The sequence below is a fragment of the Dendrobates tinctorius genome, unplaced genomic scaffold, assembly GCF_039654945.1.
Source record: "Dendrobates tinctorius isolate UK_male_01 unplaced genomic scaffold, ASM3965494v1 ptg000103l, whole genome shotgun sequence".
Taxonomy (NCBI): Eukaryota; Metazoa; Chordata; class Amphibia; order Anura; family Dendrobatidae; genus Dendrobates; species Dendrobates tinctorius.
The window spans coordinates 11959065-11970995 of NW_027361771.1; the positions used below are offsets into that span (position 1 = coordinate 11959065).

General features: G+C 42.0%; 1 protein-coding gene across 1 annotated transcript; it reads right to left on the bottom strand.

Annotated features, from left to right (window-relative positions):
- Positions 1 to 1983: 1983 nt before the first annotated feature.
- CBX4 (chromobox 4) lies at positions 1984 to 8234 on the bottom strand. Its single transcript, XM_073588072.1, has 5 exons — positions 7897 to 8234; positions 7773 to 7816; positions 5733 to 5798; positions 4223 to 4289; positions 1984 to 3821 (listed from the first exon to the last, which is right to left on the bottom strand). The coding sequence occupies exons 1-5, from the start codon at positions 7963 to 7965 to the stop codon at positions 2550 to 2552; spliced, it is 1518 nt and encodes a 505-aa protein (XP_073444173.1). The 5' UTR covers positions 7966 to 8234; the 3' UTR covers positions 1984 to 2549.
- Positions 8235 to 11931: the final 3697 nt, after the last annotated feature.

An 11931-nucleotide genomic window follows, 5' to 3' on the forward strand; every position in this document is an offset into this window, starting at 1 on the left:
TATACTATATATATATATATGGTATATGCTGATAATTATGTGGCTCATATACGTGGGACTGTATGTATGACTTTACATGGGACTGTATATATATATGGGAATACTGAGTGAGTAAAAATACATTTAGAATCTATATTATTAACTATATGTATAATATGTACTGTTTTAGTGTCATTTTGTGCCATTTTGGTTGGTGGTGTGCCCCGGGATTTTTTACGTATAAAAAGTGTGCCGCGGCTCAAAAAAGGTTGAAAATCACTGGTCTAGAGACTGCACACTGGTTTTTCCCATCATTGAATCTTTCCTGTGTGGCACCTTGGTAATAAGACCCCTTTTGATTATATCAGCTGGTTCAACTGATGGCCTATTTTTCACTAAGTGGCAGGATTGCTTTCTAACTACTGATAGATTTCAGCTGGTGTCATGGCTTTTTGCACCTCTCTTTCTTCATGTGCTCAATAGTTTTCATTGTGTCATTTCTCATTATGACACAAATTAAGTTATGCACATCTATGGTTTGATTCATTTGCCTGTGTGGATGGGTTATTACTGACATCTGACAATTTCATGTTAATAGTACCTTTAGAAATATATTTACTTAGAAAATTGGTAACATGTTTCATACTTATTTCACCGTATGATTTAACATCCTCAAATCCATATGTTTAATCTAAGAAATAATGCATTCATGAAACCCATGATAACCTGCAATTAGCTTACCATTACTATATAGAGCACAAAATGCATGGGCATGGCATCCTCTATGTCTATGGTATCCATGTCAGAATAGGCTATGTGAACAGGGTGTGCCGTCACACGACAACCACTTTAAGGACTCATGAGAAAATATTTTTTCATGTCTAAAGCAAGGCTATTTCTGTGGGATACAACAATACACATTTAGAATAACACAAAGTACAATCTTTTGGGACAAACAATAAAACAATCATGTAGCCTATATCTAACCATATTCTAGAAAATCTATGATGTTGTCTTTACTCCAAGTGAATGAAAGTGCCATTAAAGGATTATTTCCGACTTGGGAATTTATCAGCTATCCATGTGTGATTGCTGATCATTGTGGGTCTGAACTGTGAAATGCCCTATTAGAACACAGGGTTGGCATACATAGTCTATTGGACTGCCAGAATGGCCATTTGTGATATACCCCTAGATACCAAATGAAGCAATGGTGTGCCAATGCCCAATATCCCAGAGGGCAGACCTCTAGTGATCAGCTATCCTATAGATAGGTAATGACTGATTTTGTTACACCAGTAATAAGTGGGGATTTCATATTTGGGATCTAAAAAAGCGCTAGGGAATGCTGAAATCAAACACTCCTGATTCATTAAGAAGCACACATCGCTTCGTCAATTGGGCGAGTCTGAAAAGTGGAGAGCACCTTGCCACAAATGTTAAGATTTCTGACAGTGTAATTCATGACAAGCTGTGGAACACATTAATTGTGGAGTGATTCTCCCATTTTTCCCTATATTTGGCAATTTTGGCACAACTGGAGAAAGTCACATTTTTGCAACTTTTCAAATGTTATAGGTCAGATAACTGGAGAAGACACCTTGATAATTCATTTTTAAAGAAATTATTATTATTATTATTATTATTTATTGTTATAGCGCCATTTATTCCATGGCGCTTTACATGTGAGGAGGGGTATACATAAAAACATTGATTGACTCTTGAAAAAAAGGAGCAACAAATGCACTAAAATAACTAAAAGCACTAACTCGTCAATCCCCGCCAACCAAGTGCAGATGCCAGAGCAGTCTTTACCAGAATGTGACCGCTGCAGCCAATCTGTGGCCTTACTGATCATGTGACATATTACTGGCATGCCCATGAGGTGTACGGGCGAGAGGAGTCAGTTTTTTTCTTTTGTTTTTTGGAGCATTTTCACACATTTTTTTGGGAAGATATGCAGAAAACATGTTTTACATAAATCAGTCACACACGAGACATCTGTAATTCTTATATCAATTTAATTTGTCATTATTACACAGCATTAGATAGTACTTAACCGTGGCTAAAGGCTAGATAAGCCTATGGCTTTGCCACTTACATAACATTTCTCCACTGTACATTTACATCCATTTGCTGGAAGCACTAGGCCTAGTCTAATAGCAGCATTTTCCTATCAAACACTCTGGAGTTAAACTGTTCCTGTATCCCATGAGTACACCAAAAATTATACACATTATTGTATATAAGTGTAAATGCTTACAGTCTTGACAAGAGTACCGAAAAATGCATTTCCCACACAAAATAGGTTTAAACAAAAAGCAAAGTTACCTCTACAAATATAAAGATGCACCAATAAATATAGAAATTTCAGGGTAACTATTAAAGGATATTGAGCTTCTGCCTCTAAGAACTTTAAGAGATCAAATCTCACAGCTGTCAAGTATGGAAACAAGATATAAGATCCAGTATGATGTACCCCTGCTACGATTTTCCCTGATCGAAAAGTATGGTGACGCTGGGCTGCCTGAAAGAAAAAAAAAAAAAAAGAAGAAATGTGGCTTGTGTGGTCATGTTGTTATATACTCCTTGAAAGTCACAGTAAGACAGTTGGCAGTTACATCTGTAATAACAATATTTCCAAAAAATGGTCTAAACACAGTTTGTGGTTCCTCCTTTGCACAGTCTGATTCAGTGGGTTGTGACTCCTGGGGAGTCACTTGCACCTCATTTTTGCCCAAGCCCTGGTCATTGTCACACCTGGACTTTACACAGCGCAGATCTATGGGTTCATCCAAGTCAGAGTCAAGGAGAATGGTGTCGGGCTCTTGTGGACATAAAGGAAAGTTCGGCAAGCTCTGGTTCTCCAGTCTTTCCGAAGCACTGACACTTCGCGAGGCGAGGATATTTTTGCAAGGTTGGGTTGGCTCAGATATTTCGGATAAGCAGCGCTTTCTAGGATTTGTGTACACTTTATCTCTTGAAGAATCCTTAGCGGCATGGAACCCGGTGTTGATCTCTTTTTTAGTGGTGAGCTGCAATGGCTTGTCACTGACTGGGTCAACACTCGAATAGGTTCTCTGGAGACCGGCAAGAGGAACTGTGCCTCTATTCCCATAATCATTTGCTGCATTAATCCTGATTTTAGACTCCACTCTCTTCTTCCAGTGTTCCTGTTTTTCCTCTAAGACTTTACAAGTCCTTTCTCCATTACAAGATTCAAGGGTTTCCACCTTGTTTCCAGAAGTAACACCACCGCAATCTTCCTCCGTAGATTTAATTTTTACTGACTGCAATCCATTATCCATATATTTACTCATAACTATGACAATCCTTCCATTTTTATTTTTATTCTTGACAATCTTCATTTTACCCCCAATGCCATTTACGGCCACCTCCTTAGTTGGACCGGTGGAGGTGCCAACAGATGAACTGTTCTTATCTACTCCATTTAAGGCGGTACCAGTACCGTTCTTCACATGGACGCCAAAATCCACATACTGGCTATTATGCCATGATGAGTCCTTGTTTCTATTGTTGAGATCAGCAGAATGCTGGAAATCTTTCCCAGATGGTTGTTGATCATACATTTTCGGATCTGGCTGATAATGGTGGTGTCTCTTACTGTTCAATTGGTAATAATATTTCTTTTGGCTGCTAGAGTGATGCTTCTCAGTATGCTCATGATCATTGGGCTGATACTGGTGATGCTTTTTACTGTTCAGCTGATATTGATGAGGCTGACTCTTCTTAACTGATGGTATCTCCAGTTTAGAGCGGTGGTCCACAGAGGAGTCCTGAAGGCCACTTAGAATATTAGACCGACGAGCAAAAGAGGGTATCTGCAATGTAAAAGAAAGACTTACTAGTAGCTATAAAATCTAGATTATGTCTACACTGTGCAGGTACTACAAGCGCAGAAAGCAAACAATCAGAATTAGTGCAGACGAGCCTATACATTGGAGCTGATGTTTCATCTGATAGCACTCGGATCAGTTTTATTCTATGGGGCACCCATTCAGTGGCCCTGTCAGGGTTATACGCCTGGAGCCTCGAACATATGCAACAAGAGGGCCATAGACTATAATTATGCAAATAGAGCAAATATGCGCTCTGACGTGTATCATTTTCGGGTGTATACGCCTACTGGAGACGGACAACCACACGTAATAGACTCTATATAACGTCAGAAAGCTGTACTGTTCTAACAGGGTATGGATTTAAGATAAATATATTAACTTACTGATAAAATGTGGTGCTTTGGTTTCGGGCCACGTTTTCTGTATCCCAGAATTTGCTCCTGCCTTTCCCTATAGGTAACAGAAAACACAAAAACACTATTATAAGTGACATGGTATTCTTAATAAAGAAGCCCAGAACTGGCTGCACTGCCTGGTGTAACATCATATGAGAGATGATGCAACATAACATATAAAGCCTGACAACCATGTGGATACATACATATACATTAACAGATTGACATTTTACTTTATAATCTACAAAGGTAAATGCCTTCCACTTAGAAGGTAGGAAACAATGTGAAATGCTGTTCAGATGCTAATGATCAGGGCTAAGTACAATTCACGTCTTGGTAGACTGTTTGTATAATCTTAGCCTAAGGGATGTTTTAAAAAAATGAGCCGAGAAACTTTGCAGCAAAGACTTGCTCCATTGTAAGAACAGTACCTAAGGATGGCTCACTGGACAACGCCCTTTTTTATGGCATAGAAAAGTAAGAATGGGTTCACAAACGACGAGGATTTATTTTCCATGACTTCAATACTAAAGGCCTATTACTAGGATATTAATATCCATATAAGCTATAAGGATACCGGGGGGAAGGTTCGGACTCCTGGCACTCACCTACTGACTCAAGGGGCAGCACAGGACTGAGCTGCAATACCAGGCACAGACCCTCTAAAATATAAGGCGCCGTATCTAATAAACAGGAAGCGGGGCTCAGCGGGTGTAGGCCACCAATATTAAATGAGCTGTCCACTGCTGGTTAGCCCATCCTTAACTGCTTAAAGGGGTATTCTCAAGTTTGAAAAGTTATCCCCAAGATAGGAACGACTGCTATGGCCTACAGAGCTTCTGAGAACCGGAGATCTGAAGAGCCCTGGCTACATGGAGCGGAGCTCAATCATGCACACCAACAGTCCATTCACTCTTAATGGGAGCGCCCGAGATTTCTGAGTACTGCACTCGGCTGATCTTTGACACTAGAATGAATGGAGCAGCAGTGCGCATGATCAGTCTCTGCCCCATCCAGCTGGGCCTGATTCTCTGGATCACTCACGGATCGGAATGTTATATCCTATACTGTAGATACGAGACAACTTTAAACATGAGAAAAGCCCTTTCAGTGTCACACATAAAAAACCCCCCCGCAAACCTCCAAGATCAGCGCCGCGATTCCCAATGGTCACCTGATTGCTGCAGCCAATCAGGGGCAACTCTTGATGTTACCATTAAATGCATCAATTCCAACTGACAAAAGAGCCACTGATCAAGTGACAAAATGTCATGCGACTGCCAGGAACCACAACACTGACATCAAATGAGCAGCACTAGTCAGGGAGGTAAGCACATGTTTTTCATGTTCTGTGGAGCACTTAAGCAGTCGTGGACAATCCTGTTAAAGTCCAGGAAACAAAGGGCATCACTGGGAGCAATCTTAGAAGTCACTACTGACCCCTTAACGAGCCAAAAATTAATAATATATTTATATTATTTTTCTCTTAATTTCACACCTGTTCTGAAAGGCAACCAAAAGCCGGGGGTCCAAAATATTTTCCTCTGGTTCCCATGTGTTATACCTGGAAAGCAAAATATACCAGATTATCTAAGGTGTCATTTTCATTAGTTCTGGAACAGCAGAAAACAAAGTCTAATGCAAAGTTATGCAGCTTTCTTTGCAGATCTTGGCCATTTTCAAGACACCTGAGTGCTGTAACGAAACAGGAAGATTCTTAGTTACATCTACAAGCTGGAAACCTTTGCAGACCTAAGGAAGGTAGCGAGTCTAGGCACAGTACGGACCAAAGAATTCTACACTGCAGCAAACTATCAGAAGATCTCTGCTGCCAATATTCCGCTTAGGAAGAGCTGCCCAGACTGATTACAACGGTGTCCGCTGACAGGAAGCAAGGATCTTGAAAATGGTGCACTTAGTATTATTTCAAATTGTTGTCAAAACTTTGACACGAGGAAAGATTTACTAAACTACTTTGCAGAAAAAAGTTGTTTCATTAGGAGTCTGATTTCTGATGCTGTTCAGACACTTTGTGCCTTGCTCCACAGTGCCGACAACATGGGGTGCGGTTTAGAATACACTAATGTGTACCAAAATTGCGACACAAAATATTGGCACCAATTAAAAAAAAAACGAGGTGGAGCAACAAGTCTAGCAAGAAGCACCACATTTATCCCACAGCCTGAGCCACTGGGATTCTGATTTGGTGCATTTTCTGCCTGCTCTAGTGTTAGGCTATGTTCACACATTGCATAAATGCTGCATTTTTTTCTGCAGAACCTTTGCAGCATTTATCTGCTCAAGGAAAGTGCATGCGATTTCCTGGAAACTTATATTGACGGTGTATTTACAGACAATGTTAAACTGATCATTTTTTTCCCCCACTATAGAATTTTAATAGGACACCGGTAAAAAAGAAACAAAAAAAAAATCCAAGTAAAAAAAAACAAAAAACAAAACACTTTACATCTTCAAAGACATGGGAAAATGCATAAAAAAGCAGCTGAAATGAAATAGCAGATTGCTATTGTGTATTTTGCTGCAGAAAAATAAAAAACCTGGATGGAATTCCTCAGATTAAAGCCCCAGTAAAATGGTTGCGATATTAATAATCTCATCCAGATATCGGCCCATTTTGTCAATTTTACCTATTTATTGGGGGATCTTCACTATAAGCAAGAAAGGCTAATATAGGAAATAATACACGGATACCACCGCAGGTGCCTCCTCCAGCCCCAGCAGGGCTCCCATGACCGTTCCCACACTTCCTGACCTACCATGTAGATGTCAGCTATGGCCAATCACAGGAGGCTGGGATGTGACGGACCGGAGAATCACCTGCACAGGTATCTGGGATTTCTTTTAAACATGACATTAGTCTGCAGGGAAATCTGCAGCAAGAGTCCAGATCTGTCCCTGTAAGTCTGCATTGAGCGAACCTAGCCTAATACAGTTGGAATCCATCTGATTTAATTGCACATGATAAAAAGTAATAGGACCCTGGCGGGAGAGGCCTGGGGCACCGCTGACAATCATTGCCTTGGCAGAGGCAGGTGAGGTGCAAGATTGGGCAGAGAGGCTCAGCATGCATTTTAGAACTTGGCCATGGCAGGTGAGGTGTGCCCCCCAAAATTATATATCAGCTGTGGTATGTATTCATGCCAATGTCGGAATTGCAGGCATGCCATTCATTTGATTTTCTACCCCATATTTCTCACCCCCCCAAAAAAAGGAAGAAGCAGCAAAAGAAGAAGAGGACTAACTAAATCTACCATGGAAGAAGCCTGAGTGACGTGGAGAGAGAAGAGAGGACGGCAGGGAGAGAAATTCCATCCTTGGCAAAAAGCGCATTCCCCTCCCCCTCAGTGCCAGTCTGCACTAACCCCTTCCTTGCCAGCTGCCATTACACAGGTGGCACTGATGCCATCACAGACCTGGAGAATGTGGTGCCAGGCCATCACCAACAGCTGCAATATGTGGTGGGGGATGGGGGGATTTCGCCATTGCAAGCCGGAGTTTTCTAGAGGAGAGCACTTACTTGGAAGACCACCCTCGCCATTTCACCAGATACTCCACTCGGCCCTGCAATGACAGAACATATGGGATGAGTGGCAGTGCTGGGTGGCACCGTGCGGCAGGAATGGAGGGTGCCCGCCTCCTACCTTGCGGATTCGCCTCTTCTCGATGCTTTCCACCGCAAACACATGCTCGCCTGCAGCGGGCAGCTCCATGGCCGCCGTGTACGAGAGGCCGGAGCCTGTGCTGTGTAGGGATCGGCCGCGCTCCCTTCGCCACTTCCACCCTGCCCCTACCAGCAGTGCAGCCCGATCCTTCCCCCAGCTCTCATTATGGAGCAGCAGCTGTAAGCGGTCCCCGGCTGTATAGTGACAGCGCAGCGCTCATCCCTGCTGCTCCGGTCACTGCGAGCGCAGACTGTCCGCCCGCCGGAGCTGCCGGAGTCACAGCAGCTTCACCGACATCACGGGGCGGGGCCTCCAGCTGTCACCGAGCGATGACAGCGAGCCGGGATTGGTCAGCTCAGAGGCGGGCCCCGCCCATCGCAGCAAGGAGCGAGAAGATGGGGGAGGGGAGGCAGCGCGCAGCTCTCCGCCATGCACAGGCTGCGCTCCGAGCGGTGCACGGCCCATCACGGGCAGGTGTGCTCCGTCCTCCCGACTGCTGCTGACACGGGAGACGGTGACAGCTGCCCGGGCGCCAGCTAGCCATGTGTACGAGGTGTTATGTGTGGCTATGTTTGCATCGGGCAAAGAAAAGAGCCATTAGCCGGAACCCCGGATCATAAGAACGGGAAGAGTCAGCCACAAATCCATGCATCGATCCCTCTAGATACACACACTATAGAACTGATCGTCAGCATATGGATCTATAGTCTCAGACAGACACTAGAAACAGATCCATAGATCTAATCACACACACGTATATATATACATCTGTGTAGACCTATGAATCAACTGATCCAGTGTGCGTATATATATTTCTATATATTCACATGCACAGATAAATATATACAGATCTGTATAGATCAACTGTTTTTAAGTTTGTGTGTGTGTGTGTATATATTTATATATATGTGTGTGTGTACATATATATATATATATGTGTGTGTATGTATGTATATTTATATATATATATACATACATACACACACACACCAAGATCAGTGGATTCATAGATCTGCACAGATATGTGTGTATATATATATGTGTGTGTGTAGGTATATTCCTAGATCTGCACATGTATACGTGTGAATATATATACTTCTAATATATATATATACACACTTAAATCCGTGTGAGTAGATCTCCAGCTCATCTGTTCTTAGTGTTATCTGTGGGATTACTATATATACCCGCTTAAGATCAGCTGAGCTATAGATATATGCATACACAGTCACACACTGACTAAGAGCACTCTTATACTAAAATCTAACCTTCCTATATAAAGGGCTTCCCTCTAAAAATGAAAGCTCTGGCTTTCTCTGATACATTGGTCTTCCAGCCATGCCAGTGATATCCCTATCAGTCTCCATAGGGGCTGCCAGCCAGTGTTTCCTCTTCCCCTAATGTCAGATGAAAGCTGTGAAGTACAATGCTGTTCTATGTCTGTGGAATAAACTCTAATTGGCATCAATGCTTTCCAGCCAGCTTCTGTAATAATGGCGATGGCCTGATTTTCGGTGGCTCTGCTGTTCCTGCAGCTCAGCTAGGGGTGGAGATGGCTGTGCTGCTAATTTCCTGGAAATGAATTAATAAACAATTAATGATGCCAGTTTATTGAATTGATCTCCTATGAACTGAGGTGTCAGGGGATCAGTGGGTTAATAGATATGTGATGAGCTCAGCGTTGACCTATCATTCTTCTGGTCTGTGCCCAGTGGTATTCCACTCAGCTAGGGGTACAGTGTATTTTAGGATAATCCAGCAGATCTTCTGATCACTGCTATTAGCAGTGCTCCGTGCTAAACATTACAGCTCGGTTGCTAATTCTGGTGGTTTTCGATTTCTGTAGAAGTTAGGCATATACCCTCAGGATCGTAAAGTGTTAATCAATCTTGTGATTGCAGATCCTTATAACATAGATGCCACATTATAATTAGACTTGGATAATGACGTGTTCCACGTGTGATGTGACATGTAATTGTATGTATGTGATGTGCGATGGAAATATGTACGTTTTAAGGCTGAGTGCAGACGGACTTTTTAGCCCTGCGGATTTTTCCGCGCAGAATTGAAGAAATCCGCAGGTCAAGTGACCTGCATTTTTCCTGTGGATTTCTTCCATTTTTATCGCGGTTTTCCCCCTGCGGATTTGGTGACAGGGGAGATGGAAAACTGCACAAAAGTAGTAACATGCTGCGGATTTTGTACCGCGGAAAAATCCGCAGCGTCTGCACAGCGTTTATTTTTTTCAATTGATTAACATGCTACTGTACATCACAATGCGGATATGCAACGTTTCTGTGGGGTAAAATCCGCTGGAAATCTGCATCGTGTGCACACAGCCTTAAGAAAGATATCCATCTGATCAAGCCAAAGTCAATTGCACTTTTGCTGTAAATGTTTAAAAAATGATTGCACGGGATTTCACGTGAATTGTTTTCTATTACACTAGGTAAACCATGATAGTTCCTTATCACATGATGTCATATATATTCATATGTGAGGTGCCATCTCCAATTCTTTCCCTCAGCAACCTCCTCATGTCATGTGCTCCCCAGACGCCTGCGGAGATCTAATCACAGACATTTGTGCTTCTAGAAATAAAGAGGTCGCCCGGTGTGTTCTGCAGACCAGACACCGGTGATGACGACGTTGCCTTCTCTCTACTTTCTATATCGCTGCTTTCTGTTGTAATCTGTCGGCACTGAGCAGCTGGATGTGGACTGACGGAAATTACAATGCAAATTCTTGTATTTAGTCAAGGATGGGAATTTATGCCGTCTCGTAGTAAATAAACGCCTTATGCCCCCATACACATTAGGGAAAAGCTGAAAGGAAAGGATGTGTGTAATTCTTCTCCAACAACCATGCGCTACTCTCTGTTCTACACTGATGAACATTCCTAATTGTCCGAAATATCGATCGGGAATGTTGGACATTTTCATCTGACTATCAGCCATGGAATAATGTGAATGTGGTGATCGCTCGAACCACCAAACATTGTTTTCTAGCCAGATTCTGTAAGGGCACGAACTTACTAAGCCGCATCCTGAAAGCGCAGACTCTCCACGAACGATCGCACCGTGTTTCGTAAGGAAATACCTACATAAAGTTACGTTCCCACAATGAGATTTTGGTGAGTTTCCAACCGGTGTGTATTTTCACAGTGCAAAAAATTCAGCGTCTAACAGTTTCTGTAAAGAATTTTAAGGCAAAAAATAATTATAAAATGAAATATCATTACATTTTGACTCAAAATTGTTTTAATGAACCATTTTGTCGGCTTCAACAGTCGGGGCAGCAGTTTATACGAGCAATATCTTTTCACCACTACTCTCATCAGAGATGTTCCTGACCTGCACAATGCCGCCAGGTGAGCAGATTCCACCATGGAGCGCTCCTACTTAGTCTTCTAGTTCCAACAAACAAGATGGGATTTATCAAGATCTCATGCCCACTGTGCTTCTTTTTTACATGGTGAAAACTGACCGGCGGTGTGTGTTTGAAATCCACAACATGTCAATTTCTCTTGCAGGTACACTGACTTTTCTTTGAAGATTTTCCCCAGAGAATCGCATTAGATGCGGAAAATCTGCAGGTGAAAAAATGCATATGCATTTTAAGTATATTTCTGCTTAGGAAACGCACTAAAAACGAATGTAATCCACACAAGACTGTATCAATAAAGTTTAGTCAAAGCCAAACAAAATGAAGTGTCTATAACAAAGCGGCTTTATTTAAAACATGACATTGCAACAAGAGACTAAAGCCGCTGTGTCACAAACGCGATAGAACACATGTAAGATCACGCAATTAAAAAAAACACATGTATCCAAATTGACATAATAGGTTCGGAAATGAACTGTGCGTATGGGGTAAAATACCTGCACAGAGAAAGCAATTACACAAGTACAATGGGTTTTCAAATTTGTAAATTAACTTTAAGTTTATAGTTTTTACTTTGACTTTAAGATAGATTATATAGAAATCCAAAAAAAGATGAAAGCAGCACTCCAA

What these genes read in the sequence shown, in the direction of transcription:
- CBX4 (XM_073588072.1), bottom strand. Translation starts at nt 7,965, where the DNA reads ATGGAGCTGCCCGCTGCAGGCGAGCATGTGTTTGCGGTGGAAAGCATC. An exon ending in AGAAGAGGCGAATCCGCAAG is followed by an intron (nt 7,817 to 7,896) that starts GTAGGAGGCGGG and finishes CTGTCATTGCAG; the next exon opens with GGCCGAGTGGAGTATCTGGT. An exon ending in TTGGTTGCCTTTCAGAACAG is followed by an intron (nt 4,290 to 5,732) that starts GTGTGAAATTAA and finishes TGTTACCTATAG; the next exon opens with GGAAAGGCAGGAGCAAATTC.